Below are 22,384 nucleotides of genomic sequence, written 5' to 3'. Positions count from 1 at the left end.
TATAAAACAAAAACCCCTCCTCAAATGGCTTATTTATATATGTATATAAAAGTATATATGTAGTAGACGTACATACATATGTGTATATTCAATTAGGATTTTTGAGCCATTAACGAAAGGGTGTTCATCAGAAAGTATATAAATACACTTTGAATACCAAAGCACTTATATGTAAACCACGGGATTATACGTAGACAATGGAGAGAATAAAAAAAATAACCTTTTTACTTTTTTGAGTTACTACAGCTAAATCCAAGATACTCAGCTATGAGAGCTAAGTAACAGTAAGTACGAAACTTTGGTAAACATACACTATGGAGGCGGCCGGCAGCCGGAATCACCTGTGTCGTAACAGAAACTGCAAAAATAGGACACGCCTGCCTCTGACAGAACTCACAAAATTCTGTTCTACTCCGAATACTGCATTCTTATTAACTTTCTTTCAAAATCTCTCCGTAGGGAGGTAGTGCCATCTGTGCCCCTCACGCAGTTGTACGGTGGGCATTAGTTGAGATTCCTTGCAGCGTCCCTTCTGGTCATAGCTGCAACTTCTTTCATTCATCATACTATAACTCCATTTCCACCCTCTCATAAATCGATGTTTCATATTCAACTGTGAGGCTTTCCTCCTTGTACACCTTTACAACCTCCTTTACTCCGTTTCCCTTTCAGCGTTGAATGACCTCATAGGTCCCAAGTGCATGGCCTCTAACCTAAATCATATATTCCAGCTCCAATTATCTCATATGGTCTATATCATAGCCTTCACTACACTGTTATATCATGAAAGTAAGAACAAATCACCTGATAATTAAATAAAGTGGATTAGGCCTATTGTCCACAGGGAACGGAGTTAAGGCTACAGTAGTTTTTTCTTTAAATTACAGTGTATAACTTTACAATAAAAAAAATTACAGTGGGAGAATATTGTGAACTTACTTTTAACAAAGTTGGCATTACCTGTAGTTCAAAATAACAGGGAAAATGCACAACCAAAACCTTACCTTATCGGACTTCAGTACAGGGCACTAAATCCAAAACAAACTTACAACCCTAAGAGAACAACCTTTGAAACAACAGACTGGGACGTCACAAAAACCACATGCTCTCTCTCCTCCCGACCACGCTACCTTCACCCTATACCCCTTCCCATCTTTACCATTACAAACACCCACAGATGCATAGTCTCATGATCGGTGGTATGGACACCTGTTACGAAGAGAGGAACATCATGTTGGAAGACATACGATGGAAATGGAAGCGAGGGGTAGAAGGAAGAAGGGAAGACCAAGAAAGAGATGGCGTGATTGTGTAGGGGAAGATAATTATGTTTTACAAAGGCATTTTTTCTGGAGATTTTTCGTCGATTTTCGGCGCTTCTTTTTACGGAATGCATCTCTGCCTTTTCTCTCGTACGCCCATCGTCTAACATTTTGTCGGCGTTGATCGATATTACGAGTGGGCAACGCTGGTGTTGAGTAAAATCAGCATAGGCCTACGTTCACCCATGCGTTCGTCCCCAGCCACTCAACCCTCTTTTCTCGTACTAAACATAACAAAAATGGAAATTTCTTCGATGTGCTGATTTGACCTTCAATCAGGTAACAACTTAATGATGGCTAATATGTGTAATAAGAACAAATAGTCCTATACGTACTAAGATGCTTTAGGTTTTAGGACAATGGGATCACAGTCATCTCTCTCTCTCTCTCTCTCTCTCTCTCTCTCTCTCTCTCTCTCTCTCTCTCTCTCAGCATTTGTTTGTTATTTAACCAAGTATCTTTTCTTTATTCTCTATCAGCGGGAGAGTACTAATACATCTCACAGGTTGAAATGGCTGTCTGTCAACGAATAATTTTTCGGTGGCAATTGAAGCCTGGATGAGAGGAAAAAGAATACAGTGCATGATGTCACCTTATGAACCTTCAATAAACCTTATCTTAATCACAAAAGGAACTTACTGGAGACTGGAGTATCATGGGGCTATTGACCACCAACTTCCTGAAAACTATAGGCCTAGCCTACTATCTGTCTACCAAAATGAACATCGGAAACATTCTGAACACACAAAAATAACTAAGGGAAAGCACATTTTCCAATCCAGAATATGATTAGTATGATTGACATTAATGGTTTATCAATCACGTTAACGTTACCTTGATCAGGGTGAGAACTTGCTGAAGTAGGCTGATGTTAAGAGCAAATTCTTGTTGTTTCATTCGCTTTGTATTTTTCCAGCCAAATAACTGGAATATATATAAGGGATTCCAGTATCTTTAAACTAATTTGTCACCGAAATGAACGTAAAAACGCACTCATACACTATATAAATTCAATTCGGGCGAAATGATCTAAGGAACAAGAGCTGTACATCCGAACCAAATGAACCATGATTACCAACTAAACTAAAGTCGTTTCGTTTGTTTTTATTTAAAACCACGTAACGGCAGATTCCAAAATCCCACTTAACGCGAAATTTATGAAAGATCCAACGAGGTTTCAGCTTTGTTCTTGCACCCTCATTTCTCGAAAAATATGGCCACTTTTATTCTTAATCGAATAAAACATGTTTCGTTTTTCTACGATTTGTTTAAAAGAAGAAATGTTGACAGCCAGTGACTTATAGGCCTACCTACTACTAAGCATATCAACTAACATCAAGATATTATCTACTTTATACTATGTGACATATATAAGATTAAGGTCATTCTGATTTTAAAACAGAAACCGCCAGTGCACTTACATGCCCCAGCAATATGCTGAAAATATGAGACACGTTAACCAAGAAAGCGTATCCATTGCTAATGGGATTGTTATCTGCTAAGCACAAAATAATGTGTGAATAAAACTGGAAAGTTTTGCCTTTGAAATGTTATTCCATCTTTTCGTGGAGAATTCCTGCGCCCATAGCTGCAATCATAAGCTGCGCAACGTACCACTGTGAGAGTAATAATAAAAAATAATAATCGCTGGACACTGAGCACCTATTAAAGTTGTTCTGTGACCGTAAGCAGCGTACCATGATGGCAGCTCACAGAAGAACGTAGTACGAAAAGTGTAGTACAGATGATATATCCAGTTGTTTTTTTACTCTCTGTATTCGAAAATAAACAAAGTGGGTAACAGCAATCGTCGGTGAACTTCTACGTAGGTAAGAGTAAATTTGCCGAGTGTTTTATATAGAAAGATTTTCGTATTTTCAGTGGTGATGAGTGCTCCCGAAGGAAGGAGCTCATGGTTGGTACGAGGCTACCCTAATTTACAGTCATCAAAGACGTTTTCCCAATTACAGATATTATCTACTAACTTTCTTAGTGTGTAAACTGATTTCCTTTCCATCAGGGAACTTCCTGTGACTAGCAAGGGATGTGACAAGGAACGAGCATTTTGGGATATTCTCAGAGATGGCGACCGACATAATGATCAAGCTGTTCATGGTCTCTGTGTTGTTGCCAGCGATGGTTTTCGCGGCAGATGGTGAGTATAAAGCTTTTCAATTTTTTTAAATTCCAATTCCCGGTACCATGATAGTGTCTTTAAGGGAATTCTTTGCAGCATTCTGTATTTCCTAAATCCTTTTATCATCTCATAATAAAGGACCATTTTCCCGGCATTAAAAACAAAAAAAAAGCGGGTGTTAATTTTTACTAAATTCAAAATATTCAGTTACATATTTGTATACCTTTGACTCCTTCACATCAGGAATAATAATAATAATAATAATAATAATAATAATAATAATAATAATAATAATAATAATAATAATAATAATTGGATCCTTGTCTCGTTTGAATCGATGAAGATGATGCTTAAAATGCCTGGAGAAAAACCGAATCTTTTAAAGCAAGTTATGTCTTCATAATGACCGAATAACCGCTCAAACCTTTCGCCCGCAGAGAACAAGACAATGGTCTTTGGACTCAACCTGGAGGTGTCACCCAAAGTGTCTTCGTCGTGGATCCAGAAGGAGATTCTTTTCCCGAATGGCACCAATGAGATAACCATCTGCATGAACATCCTACTGCGGTTCAAACTCTTCAGCAGAGTGGCGTTTTTCACACTCAACAAGAGGATTGCGTTTATAAGTATATTCATCAACTATTTGCCTACTCTCTCTCTCTCTCTCTCGCTCTTTGTAGCTTTCGCCTTTAGTGTTCGTGGCCCGTCGTTTTATCGTGTTTTTCAAACACACCAAATACAGTGTTGAAAAGTGGCTGAGAAAGGACACAAGCTTACGACCAGTTTTCATTCATTTTGTCATAAAATTGAAATATAATAGCATTTTATTGATTTTACAAACACGCCAAATACAGAGTTGAAAAGTAGCTCAGAGAGGACACTAGTTTATGACCAGTTTTCATTAATTTTGCCTTAATATTCAAATATAATAGCATTTTATTGGATTTGCTCTATTCAGTTCTAATGCTGCTTTCTTCGCTTTTACACAGCAGAGTCAATAAATACCATGACACGCCTTTTATTACGATAAATCTATCGCCGATTTTCAAAACGAACGTGAAATGGCGTGGAATATGCCATTTCTGATTCGAATATACGCCTTCTATTTGTGTGGAATATGCCATTTCTGATTCATATACGCCTTCTATTTCTCACAGTGGAGGAAATGAACACAATTCTCATGCAGAAGTCTCGTTTCTACTACGGACCCACATCGGTCACGCCCTTCGCCTGGAGCCACGTCTGCGTCATGTTTGGTACTAATCCCTCGGTCTATCGAAATGCACAGCCATTCCCTATTGTGCCAGCGTCAGGAACGGAGGCGCCTTTTATTGATTTCAGTGTGAGAACCTGCTTTTGTCGCTCAGTCTCTTTGAATTGGATATAGAATTTAGGCCTATGAGGTCATTCAGCGCTGAAACGGAAATTGACGGTAAAAGGTTTGAAAGGTGTAACGGGAAGAAAACCTCGAAGCCGTTGCACTATGAATCAGTTGTTAGGAGAGGTTGGAAAGTAAGAAGGAAAAAAGAGAGTATGAAAGGAGGTACGGTAAAAGGAACGAATGGGGTTGCAGCCAGGGGCTGAAGAGACGCCTCAAAGAACCTTAAGTAATGCCTACAATGCGCCACATGAGGTGCACTGACGGCGCTACCCCCCTACGAGGGTCAGTCTCTTTGAATCTTCGTGGTTCAAGGTGTAGGGGCTGGTTCATTGGTTCAAGGGTAGATTCGAGTACTGACCCATAATTTCTCGAAAACTTAATTTGATTTCGATTACCTTTTAAAAGTAGTACTACATTTCAGTGGGTGTTTCAGTATGGTCACTAAAAACATCTTAGATGCAACTGGCAACATCTGTAGTAATGCGAGTATCAAAGTGTTGTGAATTGGTCACCATTCAAAATGACTTATTAAATACAATTTTCCATCTGTCCACCAGCCTGTGGTGTTTGCGTATGGTAACACTGCGTCCCATGCTTTAGATAGTTATGCTTTGTGTAAGTTTTAGGTAAATAAAAGGATATCTGAGTGTACATTTGCAAATGAAAAGTGTTTTAATAATTTACTGTATGCGAATTACACCGTTAATATTCGAAACAGGATATTATTATAATTGTTGAATGTAAGCTGAATATAATTATCTAAAGCCCGGGACGCAGTGTTACCATACGCAAACACCACAGGCGGGTGGGCAGATGGAAAAAAACCGAGTATAAGTACCCTTTCCAAGCTGCAATATTGATTTTGTGATTTGTTTTATAGTACTGAAATGAGTGGAAATCCAAGGTATTGCATTTCATCAGTGATTTAGCTCTCACCTGTCTCTTGATGACCAGATGAAGGGGTGAAAAATGGTGTCCACAGTGATCTCACTCTTCAGATTAATTATTTGTGTTTTTCAGGAGCTTTGACCCCGTAGGAGTCTAGTACCGCCCAATGCATCTCACGGCATGCACTGTTGGCATTACTGAAGGTTCTTTGCAGCGTCCATTCGGCCCCTAGCGACAACCTCTTTCATTCCTGTTACAGACTTACAGTTAGGGTGGCCATTTCCAAATTCCCAAAAAGAAGGCCTTTTTTTTTTTTTTTTTTGCCAACACCAATTTAACCTAAATTAAGCATGATTATTGAGGAGTTGAAATATAAAATGCATATATATATATATATATATATATATATATATATATATATATATATATATAAAATATATATATATACATACATATACTATATATATATATATATACATATATACATATACATATATATATATATATATATATATATATATATATATATAAAACTTGACTTGAGTGTTTAAATCTCAAATAGTGTATGAATAAAGAACTGAAATTGATTAATATTCAATTGTATTGAAGATGGAACAATTTATTACATAACTGGGGTGAAAAAATTAACATTATTTCGGAAACTAAAGGAATTAGCAATCTGATGTTTGCATTTTGCCCTTTTCCTTGCCATCTCTAAGAGTTTTCTGTTGGCTAGAAGTCTTTGTAAATTGGCTGGACAGATACAAGTACACTGCGGCTCCTTGCCTAGTGTTCCTAACTGTGCCAACAGCCACTATATAAAATTATTGGCCTCATGAAAAAAAAATAAATGGTTCTTTTGCCCATCAGTTCTCACTGTTTTCGTATATGTATTTGTTTATATTTTTAGCATTAATATTTTTATTTAGACAAACCCAAAAAGCAGGAGAAATTAGCGTCCTTCTTAAGGTGAAGCAGGACAGAGGACAGAATGCTCAAAAACAGGACTGTCCTTCCTAAAGCAGGACGGCTGGCCACCCTACTTACAGTACCTCTGTTCATAATATCTTTCTTCCATCTTGCTATCCACCCTCTCCTAACAATTGTTCCAAAGTGCAACTGCTTTGAGGTTTTCCTCCTGTTACACCTATCAAACCTACCTATTCTCGGTTTTCTTTCCAGCGCTGAATGACCTCATAGGTCCCAGTGTTTGGCCTTCGGCCTAAATTTTGTATTCTATTCCATTTCGGAGAGCTTTGAAAGTTACTGTGAAAACCGTACATACTATAGTAGATTCACATCAACCGTACATTTGACGTCTAGGCCAGTCCCTTACGATGCTCCTGATTGGCTGTTGATAACCCAATCGCAGGACTGGAAACTCTCAGTCTCTCGAGAGAGTTCACATGGGCAGGATGTATGTTCCACTTCTCCTGAAATCAACAGCCAATCAGGAGCGTCGTAAGGGAATGGCCCAGACATCAAATGCATGGTTAATGTGAATTTACTCTAACTTACCACACCTTTCCAGATACCCTACAACGTGTCAGCCAGTGTTCCCGATGGTCTCTACCCAGACAAAACAGTCGGGGGATTCTGCGGTTATGCCACAATCCCTAACGTTTTCGCGAGGCGTCTCACAGCGGAAGAGGTTGGTCGTTGATTACTATAACATTTGCAGTTCCAGAATCTGGCCTACTTAGTATACAAGACTCTTGGACGTTATCATTTTTAAAATCTGACTGATCTAGATATCTTGTGTATTTTCGGTTTCAGGATCTGACTGCTCTAGATAGGAATCTTTTGGACCTTTTCCAGTTTCAGAATCTCACTGATCTAGATAGGATTCTCTTGCTTGTCCGTAAGAGTAAGTCTTTTGTCAGTTGAGAAGTACTTTGTCTACTGAAATCATGAGGACTCGCACAGATCAAGAAGCAATATTTTCTTAATCACCTGACCCAAGTTTCAGTGTCTCTAGATAGTTAAGCTGTGTTCAAGAGTATAGATTTTTTATCGTTATCACTTCAACCCTATTTTCTCCCTTTTCAGCGGTAAGAATAAAGAGCACCTTTCAAAGAATCCGTTTTCTATGCGTTGATAATACGATATATTAATCTTCATGTAGGTTCGAGGGAATATAAAATGGCCAAAGTTACGCCAACGGAATGCCTGGGCAATTTTACTGCAGAGTTTCTTATGACAGTAGACATAACATTAGGAAAACGAAGTGAACATTCATCTCGTCTGCTTTTTCAAATCTTTGGGTAGGCGAACGAGGTATTATTTCTGACTGAACAAGTCACTCTTTGAGGCCCTTCCTCGAGCAGAAGTAGAAAATTCTGGAAAACAGATAATTTAGAAAATTCTGAAAAAAAATAATGGATTTTTTAAAAGTAGAAAAATATATCCATACCCTTTTAAATACCCCAAAAATATCAGATGTCAGTGAAGGTGCATTGACCATCACTTATTTTTTTCCGTTTTTTCTGTAATATCATTGATATCACACTTGACACTTGGTTGTGGTGATTTGTTCCAAAATGTCGATGTTTTTTTTCGGTAAAAACGTTTTACTGAGATGTGATTTTATTTCTCGAAGAAAACTTCATGAAACCTTTATTACGAAACAGGTCAGAAAAATTGCATACAATGAAGAGATTCCCGAGGGAGATCTGTCAGCTGGCGAGTGGAAGGCCTATACCAATCGTCACCTCTTCATTACGACTCTCCAGCGTAATGGCTCGCGAATTGATTACACTCCTTTCGCGGGATTGTCTAACAGGTATATATGGAATGAAATGGAATGTCTAACAGGTATATATGGAATGGAATGTCTATACAGGTATATATGGAATGAAATGGAATGTCTAACGGGTATAGTATATGGCTTTGTACTTTACCTATGTTCCCATATCTTCACTTCAGTCTGATGTCTAACCGCTGGGATAATTATTTCATGTCGTAACTGTACGGTTTTGTATCCTAGTACTACTATCCTTTACTTCGCTGTCCAACCCCAACTCTCCCTTTTCACAACCACTGACCGGAAGTTCACCAGTGATTGGCTTGACAGCTTAAAGTTCATAAGATTTATTCATTCACCAAAGGCAGCTTTCTTGAACATCCCGTCTTCCGCCATCTTAATCCCCTCTATTGCAGCACCATGGCCTTTGAAATATCGGAGGAAAGAACCGTCAACGTTTACTTGCCCTACGACCCGCACAACTACGCCGTGGCTCTTGGGTCTTATGGGTACTACGAGTCCTTGGCGTTATGCCAGATCATGAAGGGCAGCATTCCAAAAATCGATGACCCTGTCTTCATCGAAATGGGTGCGAAGGTTAGTAGGTTCTTATTAACAGGGTTGTTCATCTAGAGACCAAAGTAGCAGCAGTAACCTTCACAGTGATCCATGCGCATTTTTCATTATGAATAAGTCTGTCAAAATACTCACTCGTTTATAAATGGCAGTACTGGCACAGTTGTTAAGGTGATATTAACCAATCCATTTCCCCTTTTCAACATGCAGGCAGCGCGTAAATACATGAATTCAACATTCATGTTTTGGGTGAAGGGACAAAACGGCACCTGTCCCGCATTGATCTTCTCCCCCCTAGTGTGGCAACCATACATACTCCTTGCAAAATGCGTCGAGAAGTCTATCTACATCGCTTGCACTGTAAGTACAGTCACTTTTTAATCACAGTCAAATTGTTGCCAAAGTTAGCAATACTGAAGTCATAGAACGCGAGTTCATCTGTCATTTTTATGTAAATGGAAAGAGCTTATACTAATTTTTCTCCTTTTGTTTACTGATTACAATTTCATGTTTATTATTCTTCCCTTCACCTTCTTGAAAAAAAAACTTGGACGATATAGAGCTTTATTTGTGTACTATCGTCAATAAATTCATGCATGTCGCTCCACATTTGACTATCATGCACATAACTCCCAGCACGATAGTACAAAACTTCTACAAAGCATGCCTTCTTCTGCTGCTTATCAAACGTGAATTTAAATATCCCTCTTCCAATCTCCGTCAGGCGCCAAGGAACATGTCATTTGAACTGCGATCTAACGGCTTCCCCGCACCGGCGGAAAATTTCTACTTCGAGCCGGAAAACTTCTTCCCGCGCTTTCTGTCGCTGGACGGGAGGGAGATCACAGCCCAACCGTCAGAGATCTACGGATACGAGCTGTACCTTAGGGAATATTTCGAGGGCACAGTCTTGGCCGTTACGCCCCTGCTCGAGTCCAACCCTTTCGGACGGAAGGAGTGGAACTTCGTGAAGAGGAACGAGACTATATCTATGGTCCTTACTGGATGCTCACAGGTTTGTGGTGAATTTCCTACACGATCATTTGTGTTGGCCCGGTCAAGACCACGCTTCCCACTGACATAGCCCGAATTAGGTCTTGTATCTTTTTTATCTTCTATTTTCCATTTCTTCATTAGCTTCTTATACATTAGCTACAGAAAGTCATTTGGACATTTGGCGATGTTGTCTGGTGAGAGGCTAGTAAATATCTATATAAAAAAAACTATTCTTTCAGAAATTTCTAGAATATTTCCAGATACAATTAATGCTATCACCAGTGCTAACATTCTAAATGTCAACCCTGTTTCCCGTTCGACCCGCCCCATAATAAAAGGAACTCCTGACAGGAAATGGTACTAATTTTCTCTATCCACACCTTCCAACAGGAGGAGTTCACCTGCTACAATGGATCCTGCATCGAAATACAAAAGAGATGCGACGGGAAGGATGACTGCGGCGACCAGTCTGACGAGGTCTGCCAGCTGGTCAAGCCCCTCCCTTTGTCGTACAGACCCAACAGACCTCACTTACCCGAAACGCCCCTGCAACTGCAGGTTTTCATCAGGAAGATCGCCGCCGTCGAAGTTGATCATGGGATGATCACGCTTCAGCTTGAGGTGCGATTTTCTCACCGACTACAAATTGTTTCACTCGCGGTAGCTGGTAGTAAGTCATGGTGGCGCGGGCGGGGGTGGGGGGGGGGTGTGTGAATCGCAATTTTGGCTAAAAATTGTCTTTATGCTATTTACAGTATTTTGTTTATGTTCATACGGAATACACGCCACAAAGACTGATACATACCGGGTTAAAAAAAAAAAAAAAAAAAAAAATCTACCCGGATTCCTAAAGGCAGCCACTAACCTTCAGTTATACCTGCACAGTTCGACTGCACAGGCCTGAACTTATACAATATGTTATAGTGGTGGTATTAAGGTGATACTATTTTTTTTCCAAGACGGCAAAAATGGGAAAGTTACAGGTGACAAAGTCCACTAACTAGATGCAGAAATTCCACCAGAGTTAGATAGATTGAATTTTTGAACAGTTACACGGAGTTGAGTAGAGGTTAGACTAAGTATCCATTTACAGTAGTATGGTATCTAGTTTCTCTACCCGTCCACAAGGTAATTTAGAAAAATGCTGAAAATTTTCCATTTGATTTCATAGAGGAACCAGTCTAGGTCAATGAAAAAATTATGTTTTTGAGATGAATTTGAATGAGATTTTTTTGGGTCAGGGGGTTACTATGAATACTTTGAAGAACTAGTTGGCGATTTATTGAGTATTCCTCTCGTTTGGTTCCCAAAGTGTGCTACCATGTTATCCGACAAATTTAGGCCATTTTGAAATCAGGATCTGCACAATATTAGCATATTTTCAGGAGTGCCCATTTTATCAGAATAATCCGAGAAAAACCTGGCCCTTCCCAGAATGAATCCATCGCCACAAAGGTACACTCATTTACCTTATGTATAATCACAAGTCACTCTAGTTTACAAATTACATCAGTCAATAAATCAATTGCAGATTAAATCATCCTGGAAAGATAGCCGGGTCACCCTCGTGCAGCTGAGTGATACCAGCGAGGATAACATCATTACCGAGACAATATGGTCACCTGAATACTGGTTCATGAACGCCGTTTTCCAGGATAATAAAGGCTACCTCGATCATACCAATGTTATCAGTAATATCATTGCCAACAAGAATGGGCCTGGGGAAGCCAGCGTCCTGGAGAGCCAAGAGGGTTAGTTCATTAAAGTACTCTTGATATATTTATATGATCATATATATATATATATATATATATATATATATATATATATATGTGTGTGTGTGTGTGTGTGTACAGTACATCTCAGATTTGCATTTTTTTTTACACCTTTCTTGTTCAAAACTAAATTGTTGTAGACCACAGTTATATCCGAAAACTTTATTCACAATCATGTACCGTAATGTTATAAATGAGGACCTATAATAAATTGGAGTCACAGCCAATTGAAATTCCCGTTATAATTACCACGACTCGATAGAGTAACTTAAACGGTCAATTTGTAACAATTGGCATTAAGAAATGTGTCTAATTCCACAGGTTACGAATACCAGGGTGACACAGACGCCAACTTCACTCGCAGCGAGATGATTTCCGCATCTTTCGATTGCACATTCAGCCTGGAGCTCTTTCCATTTGACTCACACGGGTGCCTGTTTCATTTGAAGCTGAAGCAGAGTGGGAAGCAGATTGCTTATTTTGATCCTGATGTACGTGTTAATGGTGGTAGTATTGCTCGCAATGTACTATAGTTATAGTTATTGTGTCTCATGAAAACCTGACAATACTTTCACTCTTACATAATGAGCGCATTATTGAAGTAGTGCTATATGACCACCTTTTATTGGTTGATTAGACCTATATTTTACTTCCTTCTTAATATTTACCAAGTTACTGATGCAATCCTATGAGCACCTTTTATTGGGTGATAAGAGCCAAGTCTCTCATTTGACCTAAAATAATAATAATAATAAAAATAATAGGATTTTCCTCTTGACTCGTTCTGTTCCGCAGATGATTTACTTGCAGCCAGACAATTTCACCTTGTCAGTCTTTACTACTCTCCCCGTGTGCCACACAAGTGGTCATGTGCACTTGTCGGGGGGGAAAAGTAATGCACTGATAATTCATGTAAGTGTGATGCTTGTCCCATGTATTGTCGTAGCTTACTTTAAAAGTGAAGTACTATATATGAATGTGTATTTAAGATCTAAAGCTAACTTCATAGCTTTTAATTAATCAGTATAAAAAAATGAAAACAACAGTAATTAAAATGCAAATAGCTACATAAAAGTCATTGCATTTTTAAAAAGATTGTTCCAACCAAGACAAAGTTTTGACATTTGTACATAAAGACAAACTGGTAATCTCTGTTCTTTATGAAATCAGGTTTCAGTGATACTAATTTGTAACAGTATCCAATTTACCCTTAAATATCAATAAAAATAAAGGTATAAGGCCTTGTAAAATTTCTGGAATTCAAGTACAAACAATCAACGGTACAGCCTTCCTTCTGTCCACCATTTTTCTTTTTAGTTTCCAAATTAATAACTACAAAAGTAACTTAATGTGGTTTGTAAAATGTCTTCGCAGAGCTATTGAGCTGTCCAACATTTTAACATTGTCTCTTTTCATTGCATGTAAAAATAACCGCTTCAGCCCGGCCATATATCTAACAATGACTTTAGAATAATGATGATATTGTAACCTTTCAATACCAACTTTCCCTCAAAACGGAACAGATCCTTTTGCAACGACGATACGGTTCCTACGTCCTCACCACATTCCTGCCATGCGTGGTTCTCACCCTCATCGGATCCTTTACACAGTTTTTCGCTTATGATAATTTCAGGTAAATTTTACGACTTTGCTTTTAATCTTCTTCGCTGCAGATTTTAGTTTTGTAGTCCTTAAAATAGGTCAGTAGGCCTATGCAGAAAGTGCAGTCCGTTCACAGAAACAACTGTCGAAAATGTTAATCCATGTGATAATTTGTCACTCTAGTTAACAATTCTAGTTCCTAACTTTTCCTGAAAGAATAATATGAACAATGATCATTCTCATTATTACTTGTCCAGCATGCCAATTAGATAAAGATTTTATTCAGATTATCCTTAAGCAAAGTAGAAAATTGTTTAACAGATTAAATAAATTGTTAAAATAACACATTTTTAGAGTGAATGATAAACCATTCTCAGTATGCTTAGAATGGAGGTCCTTATGCTGTTGCTGACATTTTTATTCCAAGAAACTGAGATACAAAAAGATTGTACTTTCCTCTCACAGTTTGACTTAGTTAACATCAAAAGTAATGCTACAGACTTGGTACTCAAAGCATGGATAGTGTTGGTAAGAACTGGGCGTACCTTAGAATTGGTAACGCTTAATAGCAATTATGTCAGCTTTAGTATATCTTAGTTTAACCAGACAACCTGAGCTGATTAACAGCTCTCCTAGGGCTGGCCCGAATTATTAGATATTACTACGTGGCTAGGAACCAATTGGTTACTTAGCAACAGGACCTACAGCTTATTGTGGGATCCAAACCACATTATGTTTGAAAAAGAAATTTCTAATCACCAGAAATAAATTCTTGACTCCACATTGGCAGAGCAGAGAATCAAACTCGGGACTACCGAGTTGGTAGGGAAGCATGTAACCCACTCATCCAACGAGGAACTTTATGTCAGCTTGAACTAATATTGTACAGTACTGTTATTTGAAAATTAATCTATAATCTATGTGAGGATCCAATTGCTCTTCCTTACAGAAACTGGAAACAAGCTGAACATCAGATGTTTATAAGTTCCATTCATGAAACAGCTCTTTTCTAGTATGCAAAAGATTGCTAAACTTGCAATGATGCTATGAACATTCAAGGGAACTACAGCATCTTTCTTTTTTCAGCGACCGAACTCAGGTAACCCTGGCGTGCTTGATTGTGATAGCCTCTCTCTTCGGCCAAGTTAGTATGACAGTACCAGAATCAGCTCAGCCAAAACTCATAGATGTCTATTTCTTCTTTGCCATGATGCGACTGTTTATTTGTTTCCTTCATCACACTGTTCTATGTCTACTTCAAATATACAGCAAAAATCATGAGGAAATGAAGAAAAAGAAAGAAGCGGAGGAGCCAATACCAGATGAAAAAGCTCTTCTTCGGAAACTTGCAAAGGACAAAGACTATATTCCATATCCTCCAACTTATATTTTGCCAGGCAAAACGCTTCCAGCAACATCAAATGCTTGGCAGAAATTGTCTGACAACAACAAAACTTCACCAGAAAAAGGAAAATCTATCGATGAGATCTTCAACATCATTAGTATTGTATTTGGGTACTTGGTCGACATCATTGGTTATTCTGTATTTGCTTATGTCATTGTGACCCAGGATGCAGCAAAGAGAAAACAATATGAACAGCATTGCTAAAGACAGGTATCAAACTTTACAGAAAAAAACATTATTTTATAAAAAACTAAGACTATAAATTTTCTTAAACCTCTTAATCCTGACCTTGCAAGAACTAGAATCAAGACTTTCACCAGCAAAATGAAGAGCATCATATTTAGCACTACTCTAGCTAGAAAGAATGGTTGTCCTTCTGCAACTGTCCTGTTCCCCAGGGTCTTCAGTATGATTTTACAGTTCTTCACATATCCTCTAAGGCAATCAAGAATATAAATCTAGCTTTTTATACTGTCACAATATTAACATTAAAAAATAGTTTAATCAAACCACTGAGCCTATGCATAGCAGTGAAATGTGTAATCAAGAGCATTATTTGTCACAAATATACAAAGTTGTTTCATTGTGAACACGCCGCCACCATAATCAATATCCTCTTCTACAACCATACTGACTTTTCATTTACCTCCTGGGTACCTATATAGTGAAATAATTCCCATCTAAGTGAGGGACTTAATATATAAGACCTTGATTTATTATTATTATTATTATATCATAATGACCAGTGATGTACACAAAAAAAAACGACTGTCTAATATGGCCTCAATAAATTATTGTACTTTCCTTACAAGGTATTGCACGTGATGATAAAAAATTACTAAAATACATACCGTACGCAAACGTGCAAGCAGTTCTAGTTTGGTTAGGCAAGAGAAAAAATACTCTTGTCTTAAACTTATTACATCTTAACCATAGATAAGTGAATCAGGTTTGAACGCACTAGTGTTCCGCACCTCCTGTGATGAACAAAATAAAAAGCTAATCCAATTGCAATTCTTCAAATATTGAATTAAGTGGAAATGTATAAAATTCTGACCACATTTTCTTGAAAAGTAGGGCTCAAATAAATGAATAATATTATTTAAGTATTATATTTCAATGAGTATGTGGCAAAACTACACAAAATGAGTTTGCAGTACAATAGTAGTCTTCTTTATCCTTAGTGCTATTCCTATTCAAAATATCATAAAAAATAAAGAACTGTATTCTATTGAAGCTGTAAATTTACGTAGTCAGTTGAAATGTTCAATGTTGAACTTCCTGATTTATGCTTTTTGATGACCTAAATCACAAAACAACAAACTTTTGGGATGTTAAACTGAAATTTTCTGTTTCATGGTTGCTACCAGAGCAGCAGTTTTGATATGCTTCAACATCACAATGCTCACATACATTTACTCATTGTTTTATCATTTAAAGGTCTAAACATGGCAATAAAAAAAGACTAGATAAGTTTACTGTTAAGGTTATTTACCTTGTTTCCATTTCACTTATTTATATAAATGCAAAAATTTTAATGTTACAAAACATAGTTAACAAGTATCAATAACAAAGTTATGGATATAACGAAAAACAAACTAGAGTAACCAATAAAATCAGCTTCATGATTAATACTCAAATTCAATTTCATTAGTATAGGACATTTTTGATTACATGGAAGCTAATATATAACTTACAATATAGAACAACAAAACTGGAAGACTGCACAATACAGTAACAAGAATTAGCACATCAATCAGACAGAGATAACCAACAATACAACATCAATATGTATTTGTAACTGGCAACTACTACAAGATGAAGAGAACTACAATTATAAAAACTGAGACAAGCATTCTCTCATCCTTGTGGCAATAAAGATATATTGTAGGGCAAAAGAACCTCTGGATTGGGATACTGTGGCGACTCTATTACTCCTGAACCAAACTTTAGCTCCAAAAAGTCTCTGACATTATTTGGCGCAGAGGCCAAGACACCGGCAAAGTTTACTGAAGCAAGAGGGCGTAGGAAATGTTCAGGGAAATCAACATCTTGGCGATGGTTAGTAGTCCAAGCTCCTCCTCTTGTCATCACTCCTCTTTTAGGGGTGAATGGAAATACATCAACATGGAGATGATTAGCAGTACTGTAATGTACCCTAAAAAATCCTCCCTCTGTTGCTCGCTGCCATACAAATCCATCTTCATCTTCTAAAGTTTGCCAGCGGGCAGCCTTTAGTTGTGGACATCGATCAACATCCTGGGAATAAATCCCTATGTCAACATCGTAATCCCAAGGAATAATGTCTCCGCTTCTTACAGCTCCCAGTAATGATCCTCCTTCTAACCACCATCGAGCCCTGCAAGTTCTCAATGTCTGAAAAACGTGTCTGGCAGTGGCTCTCAGCCCTTCCAGGCAGCAAGGGGGTGTCCACCGTCCATGATACAAATACTCAGGGGTGTCATCTACAACAGTAGGAAAACAACGTGCTGTTGTGCGTGTACATCCGTACCAAAGAACATTTCCACCAGAGCTAACAACCTTCTTAATACCTAGATCTGCATAAAGAGTACGTTTACGTTCCTCCTCAACAGAATCGCGTTTCCACTGAAAATGTTCAGTAGCGTACAACTGCCGACCCTCTCCTAGTAACCCACCCCGACTAACATGCACTTTCCATGACCTTGCTGCCCCCTGTATGCCAATGCTAAGTGCTACAGGTCTTGAAAGGGGATGTGTTAACTGCAAGAGACTTGTGGTTTTCATTAACAAAGCAGCACGACCTGTAATTGCATCACATGCTTCACTCTGTGGAGCAGGAGCAATTGAAAGTGTCCAGGCTTGGATGTCCAGGGTATAGCGATAGCAAGTGAGTGGTGTGCCCCCAACACCCACAGCTACAACTTGCCAATCCCCAGTTTCTAGGAGATTTATCAGATCTAAAAGCTGTGTAGATGATGAGCATCGAGCACCATCTGGGAGCAATAAAACGTATTTTGATCTCTTCAAGTAATCATGAATATTAGGGTGGTGATTGAATAAGCCCGATGACAAAACCATCGGCAATACTAGTCTTGGCAAGTGCAAGGGGGGATACACGAGGTCATCACTAACAACTATTATTTTGCACCTGTGACTACAAGCATTCAAGACTGATTCAACAGTTTCACTCACATCGTTATCAAAGTTTTCAAATTCCCTAATAATAACTGTCAAGTCATGCAAACTACTAGTAACCTGAGCTTTTTCCTCCTTTGTTGCATCTTCTAATGATCTTTGCAATAAAATCTGCCGCAATAAAATCACAAATGCTACCAATAAAGCAACTACAACTGTGCGAACTTTCTTCATTCCCACCATCTTAATTATTATATATCTCCCATTACCATAAGCAAATCATGACACTAATTCAGTGACGTACTGGATATATACAAAGGCATTCAAAATGTTCTAGCAGTAGAGTATTATCATAGAAATTGTACAATCAACCCCTGTTGATAAAGTAGTGTATCCACAGTATTAGCTGCACACCTTATAAAATATTGAGCATTGCAAATGAGCGGAACTGTGCATTACTATTCTACTACAAAGTTTATAAAAACCAATGGAAACAAGTCAAATTACAAATATTTTGATTTGATCATTCATTCTCTTGTATACCTGAAATTACTCAACTCTAGCTTCAGGATAACTTCAGAATGTTAGGAACAACTCTGTGAGGCAATATAAGGCTCTACATATGAAAACAACTTTAATAAAAAAATAAAAACAGTAAAATCACAGGATAATCACATTACCAAAGCCTCTATGAACTGAAGAATCAGCAGATGAACATTTCATATGGTAAGGAGAAACTTCTATTACACACCCAAAGTTGTACAGTAAGGAGACGTGCCAACTGCCAGTGAACGGGACAAAGATTCAGGAACTTCCTGCTTCAAATTTTATTTCTTTTTATTGTCTACATCTTCAAGGAAAAACACATCCTCCAATCTCAAAACAGGACAGCATCCATCCGAGGATCATCTGGATAACAGGACCGTGTGTCCTCTGCATTACCACAAAGCATGCAGCTCATTTCATAATACTGGTAGTCCTCCTCGACCCAAAAATGATGATCATGGGTAGCAATCACATGATTACAATTACTGCAAACATCTGTAAAAGATACCATGTGCACTATTATCCATGCTAGATGCTGATCTTTCCTCAAAAATCCTGCTTTTTTAGCATAATATACTTCAGAATCTATGTACTACAGGTAAAAACATAACTGAAGAGTTTAAATATGTAAAATAAAATTGATCAAACCACTTGACGAAGAAGAACCCTGAGTTTGGTTGGTGTAGCTTAATTGATCAAACCACTTGACGAAGAAGAACCCTGAGTTTGGTTGGTGTAGCTTGAAAAACATGCTAGTGGTAAATAAGAAAACTGTATTTATCCAAGACAGAAAATTCCATATACGTATTGTACAATACTAGTAACGAAGGATTAAATGGCAAAAAAAAAAAAAAAAAAAAAATACAATCATGTGCTATATCTATAGTAGAATCTATTGTCTCAGCAAAAAAGTTATACCGCAATATAACTTTTATCGAAATTGAATTTCAAATATGAACATTTAACCTACTCTTTAAAACCTGGCTAGGCTAGAGTAAATAAGTTCACTGGGGGTACTCCATGCATTTCATAATCAAACCTAAATTGAAGGGTCCTTAACAGTTGACATCAGATGATTAATACAGTCTATCATCTGTTATGGTAAACAATTTACAGACCTGGTCCTCCCATCTTGATTTTTTTTCATGGAATATAAGTTATTATGGACCAGAAAAATGAAAGGAATGTTTATCTAACCAACATTATTTTCACGTTTGTTATAAATAAGGACTCAAAAAAACCAAAACAAATTTCAGTTTACTTGATTCTAAACAGATACAGTCATCTCTTCCAACTAGATGGTATAGGAAAAAATTTCAAAGTATACTATGATAGAAAACTTTTTATAGTACCAAGAAAAAGCAAAACAGTTCTACAAACAAAAATACTTACGATCAAATTCAATAACCTCTTGTGATGTGTCTTCAGGATTTATTGTAGACCTATTGATGGATTTGAGTGTGTCTTTGTGACCACAACCAGTGCAGCCTTGCAAATTTGCTAGGTATGCTCCAGAATCAAGACACAAAGTCCCCTGAAAAGTAAAAACTAATGTATTATTTATCAGGAAATGTTGCATGTGACTAAAATGTGAGAAGATACTTTAATCATGTTATCACTTGTGACCACGACTTTTATAAGATCATGTAGCAGTTTGAAATCGCACCCTTGTGACTGGAGTCTAATTTATATCTTGTTCTGCTGTCTTTGGGCCAGTCTATGAGACAGAGTAACACAACATAATGAAACAGGAACCTCCCAAATCAAACAAAATACTTACTTAGAAAACAACTAAGGAAGTCTTTTGTCTACTGAAGAGACTTTGACTGGTTAACTATGCCTTCAAACTCGCAGCACAAGTATATGAAATTTCTAAATTGTAAGACCAAATTTAAAAATAAAAATTCTCACTATAAAATACACAACTGCACCTCACAATATTGACTAGTGTACTGTTTTTCTTTACTAAGTTTCTAAATATGTGGAATTTACATACTGTAATTCCTTATTTCATGTTAAAATATAGCTTCTCGTTCTTTTCTTTTAAACAAGTCTGCCATCATAAAAATGGATCTCTCTACACTTCTATTTCATATTCATTACTTTCCTAAACAACTTCTATTTCATATTCAATACTTTCCAAAAAGACATATAAAAATGAAAATATAGTGCTGACATACTTACCCTGTCTGGATATTCCTCTTTGACGCAGTCTTGACACATTGTTCACATTACATGGTTTCTGCCCTGAAAGGAAAGAAATAAACAGTTAACAGCTAGATACAATATAATAACCTAACGCCATAACATACCATAAACGTATTATAAAAGGAACTATACTAACCTAAGGTACCCTAACCTAACCTATACTCTGTTTTTTTCCATCTGTCCATCTGCCTGTGGTGTTTTCGTATGGTAACACTGCGTCCCAGGCTTTAAATAGTTACGCAATGAGTAAGTTTTAGGTATATAAAAGGATATCTGGGTGTACATTTGCAATTGAAAAGTGTTTTAATAATTTACTGTATTCGAATTACACTGTTAATATTCAAAATAGGACATTATTATAATTGTTGAATGTAAGCTGAATGTAACTATCTAGAGCCCGGGACGCAGTGTTACCATACGCAAACACCACAGGCGGGAGGACAGATGGAAAAAAACAGAGTATAGTAAGCTGTATTATACTTAGCCAGGGGTGCATGGGGGGGCTCTGCACCCCCAGTGAAGGAAACTCCCTCTTTTTACCAAATGCTCCCGATAACACTGTGCCTGTGCATAAGCACTCCAGGATCGCCAGCATACAAAAACATATCAGTTTTGAGGTTAATAACAGTTTAAGTACATTCGACCGCAAAAAATAACAGTAAATTCTTGATAAGCAACCAAATTACTATGGAAAAAATCAATTTACAAGGTAGCTAATACCCGATGTGGAAATGGTAAATATAAACATACAAGACATAGAGGGCCATAAATATTGTGGTCAGCGACTAACAAGAATCAGGCCATAGGTGGTATAGTAGTCTGTGTTCTACTGTTTCTCTCTAAGGAGTGGGGCCCAAAATCAGGTTAAAAGGGAGATGGGCTAATGGAAGGGCAAAGTCCGAGGTGAGGTAGTACCCAACACTACAAGATTATGGGTGCCCTTGGTCATGTTAGGGCCATGTCAGGTTAAGTTAGGACGTATCAAAGCTTTTGTACCTATTTCCTATAATTTATCAAGTTCTAATCTACTATAAGGAAAATGTAATAAGGTATCGAAAAAATACCAGACACGGGAGTTAGGATTACCTACCTAGCTAGGTACTGCAAGCCAGTTTACACTTTAGTAGCCTACCTATATTTGATTACCTTATTGGTTTAAAAGTAATAATTTCCGAGTAACCTATATATTTAGGGATAAATATAATACTGTAGGCCTGTGTACTTTTGATAGAAAAAATCAAAGCGTTGAATAGGCATAGCTATAATGGCATATGCCTAAAATACATTTATATCACAATCTAACACACATTTATCTCAATCTCTATCAGTTAATGAAGGTCAAGACAATAAACCCGGACCTGAAATTGGGATAGAACAGGACAGGTTATAAGCCTACAACGACAAAGCATAGCAATAACGCTCATGTTAACATACGTAAGCTAAAGTCTTTCGATGTCAGGGAAGAAATCATTTCTCCATCATAGAGATTAAACTCCCAATACTTACCACTGTTCTTATTCAAGCGTCTCGAACGTACAAAGGAACAAGAATTATCGAATTATCAATAGATCATTACGAAGTCCACAAATGGCCAACAGATTTAGCCTAAACGTCAAATGTCAATACACAATAATCAGCTTCAGGTGTTGTTGTTAGCTTGGCTTATCGCGAAATGTAGTCATGTCTCT

At 37.6% G+C, this 22,384-nt stretch overlaps 3 protein-coding genes across 6 annotated transcripts; 1 reads left to right on the top strand and 2 right to left on the bottom strand.

The window, feature by feature from the left end:
• The first annotated feature begins 3,323 nt into the window (after nucleotides 1-3,323).
• Nucleotides 3,324-15,583, top strand: LOC135223481 (uncharacterized). Of its 3 annotated transcripts, XM_064261914.1 has the most exons (14): nucleotides 3,325-3,477; nucleotides 3,897-4,085; nucleotides 4,617-4,801; nucleotides 7,260-7,379; nucleotides 8,359-8,510; nucleotides 8,888-9,068; nucleotides 9,258-9,407; nucleotides 9,772-10,062; nucleotides 10,434-10,664; nucleotides 11,575-11,794; nucleotides 12,140-12,309; nucleotides 12,614-12,730; nucleotides 13,342-13,451; nucleotides 14,507-15,583. In XM_064261914.1, exons 1-14 carry the CDS (start codon nucleotides 3,405-3,407, stop codon nucleotides 15,027-15,029), a joined length of 2,712 nt encoding a protein of 903 aa, XP_064117984.1. In that variant the 5' UTR covers nucleotides 3,325-3,404; the 3' UTR covers nucleotides 15,030-15,583. The 3 variants fall into 3 exon arrangements, with proteins under 3 accessions (XP_064117985.1, XP_064117986.1, XP_064117984.1); XM_064261915.1 differs by lacking the exon at nucleotides 13,342-13,451 and having other exon boundaries at nucleotides 3,324-3,477; nucleotides 14,507-14,711; XM_064261916.1 differs by lacking the exons at nucleotides 12,614-12,730; nucleotides 13,342-13,451 and having other exon boundaries at nucleotides 3,324-3,477; nucleotides 14,507-14,711.
• Nucleotides 15,584-15,921: 338 nt separating this feature from the next.
• LOC135223482 (ribitol 5-phosphate transferase FKRP-like) lies at nucleotides 15,922-18,412 on the bottom strand. Its single transcript, XM_064261917.1, has one exon. The coding sequence runs from the start codon at nucleotides 18,183-18,185 to the stop codon at nucleotides 16,686-16,688; it is 1,500 nt and encodes a 499-aa protein (XP_064117987.1). The 5' UTR covers nucleotides 18,186-18,412; the 3' UTR covers nucleotides 15,922-16,685.
• A 342-nt stretch (nucleotides 18,413-18,754) lies between these two features.
• LOC135223483 (protein Churchill-like) lies at nucleotides 18,755-22,384 on the bottom strand. 2 transcript variants are annotated; one of them, XM_064261918.1, is made up of 4 exons: nucleotides 22,203-22,384; nucleotides 20,673-20,735; nucleotides 19,881-20,022; nucleotides 18,755-18,983 (listed from the first exon to the last, which is right to left on the bottom strand). In XM_064261918.1, the coding sequence occupies exons 2-4, from the start codon at nucleotides 20,709-20,711 to the stop codon at nucleotides 18,820-18,822; spliced, it is 345 nt and encodes a 114-aa protein (XP_064117988.1). In that variant the 5' UTR covers nucleotides 20,712-20,735; nucleotides 22,203-22,384; the 3' UTR covers nucleotides 18,755-18,819. The 2 variants fall into 2 exon arrangements, with proteins under 2 accessions (XP_064117988.1, XP_064117989.1); XM_064261919.1 differs by lacking the exon at nucleotides 22,203-22,384 and adding an exon at nucleotides 22,131-22,154.

This window comes from Macrobrachium nipponense, chromosome 10 (genome assembly GCF_015104395.2).
Source record: "Macrobrachium nipponense isolate FS-2020 chromosome 10, ASM1510439v2, whole genome shotgun sequence".
Classification (NCBI taxonomy): domain Eukaryota; kingdom Metazoa; phylum Arthropoda; class Malacostraca; order Decapoda; family Palaemonidae; genus Macrobrachium; species Macrobrachium nipponense.
Note: the sequence above shows the minus strand (reverse complement) of the source record. Positions and strands in the feature narration are given on the sequence as shown.

Excerpts from the sequence above, each read along its gene's own strand:
- LOC135223481 (XM_064261914.1), top strand. The coding sequence starts at position 3,405 with ATGGCGACCGACATAATGATCAAGCTGTTCATGGTCTCTGTGTTGTTG. Across the intron at positions 9,408-9,771 it reads CTATCTACATCGCTTGCACT|GCGCCAAGGAACATGTCATT; the intron begins GTAAGTACAGTC and ends AATCTCCGTCAG. Across the intron at positions 12,310-12,613 it reads TTGCTTATTTTGATCCTGAT|ATGATTTACTTGCAGCCAGA; the intron begins GTACGTGTTAAT and ends TCTGTTCCGCAG.
- LOC135223482 (XM_064261917.1), bottom strand. The coding sequence starts at position 18,185 with ATGGTGGGAATGAAGAAAGTTCGCACAGTTGTAGTTGCTTTATTGGTA.
- LOC135223483 (XM_064261918.1), bottom strand. The coding sequence starts at position 20,711 with ATGTGTCAAGACTGCGTCAAAGAGGAATATCCAGACAGG. Across the intron at positions 20,023-20,672 it reads AAGAGGAATATCCAGACAGG|GGGACTTTGTGTCTTGATTC; the intron begins GTAAGTATGTCA and ends TTTACTTTTCAG. Across the intron at positions 18,984-19,880 it reads AGAGGTTATTGAATTTGATC|ATGTTTGCAGTAATTGTAAT; the intron begins GTAAGTATTTTT and ends TATCTTTTACAG.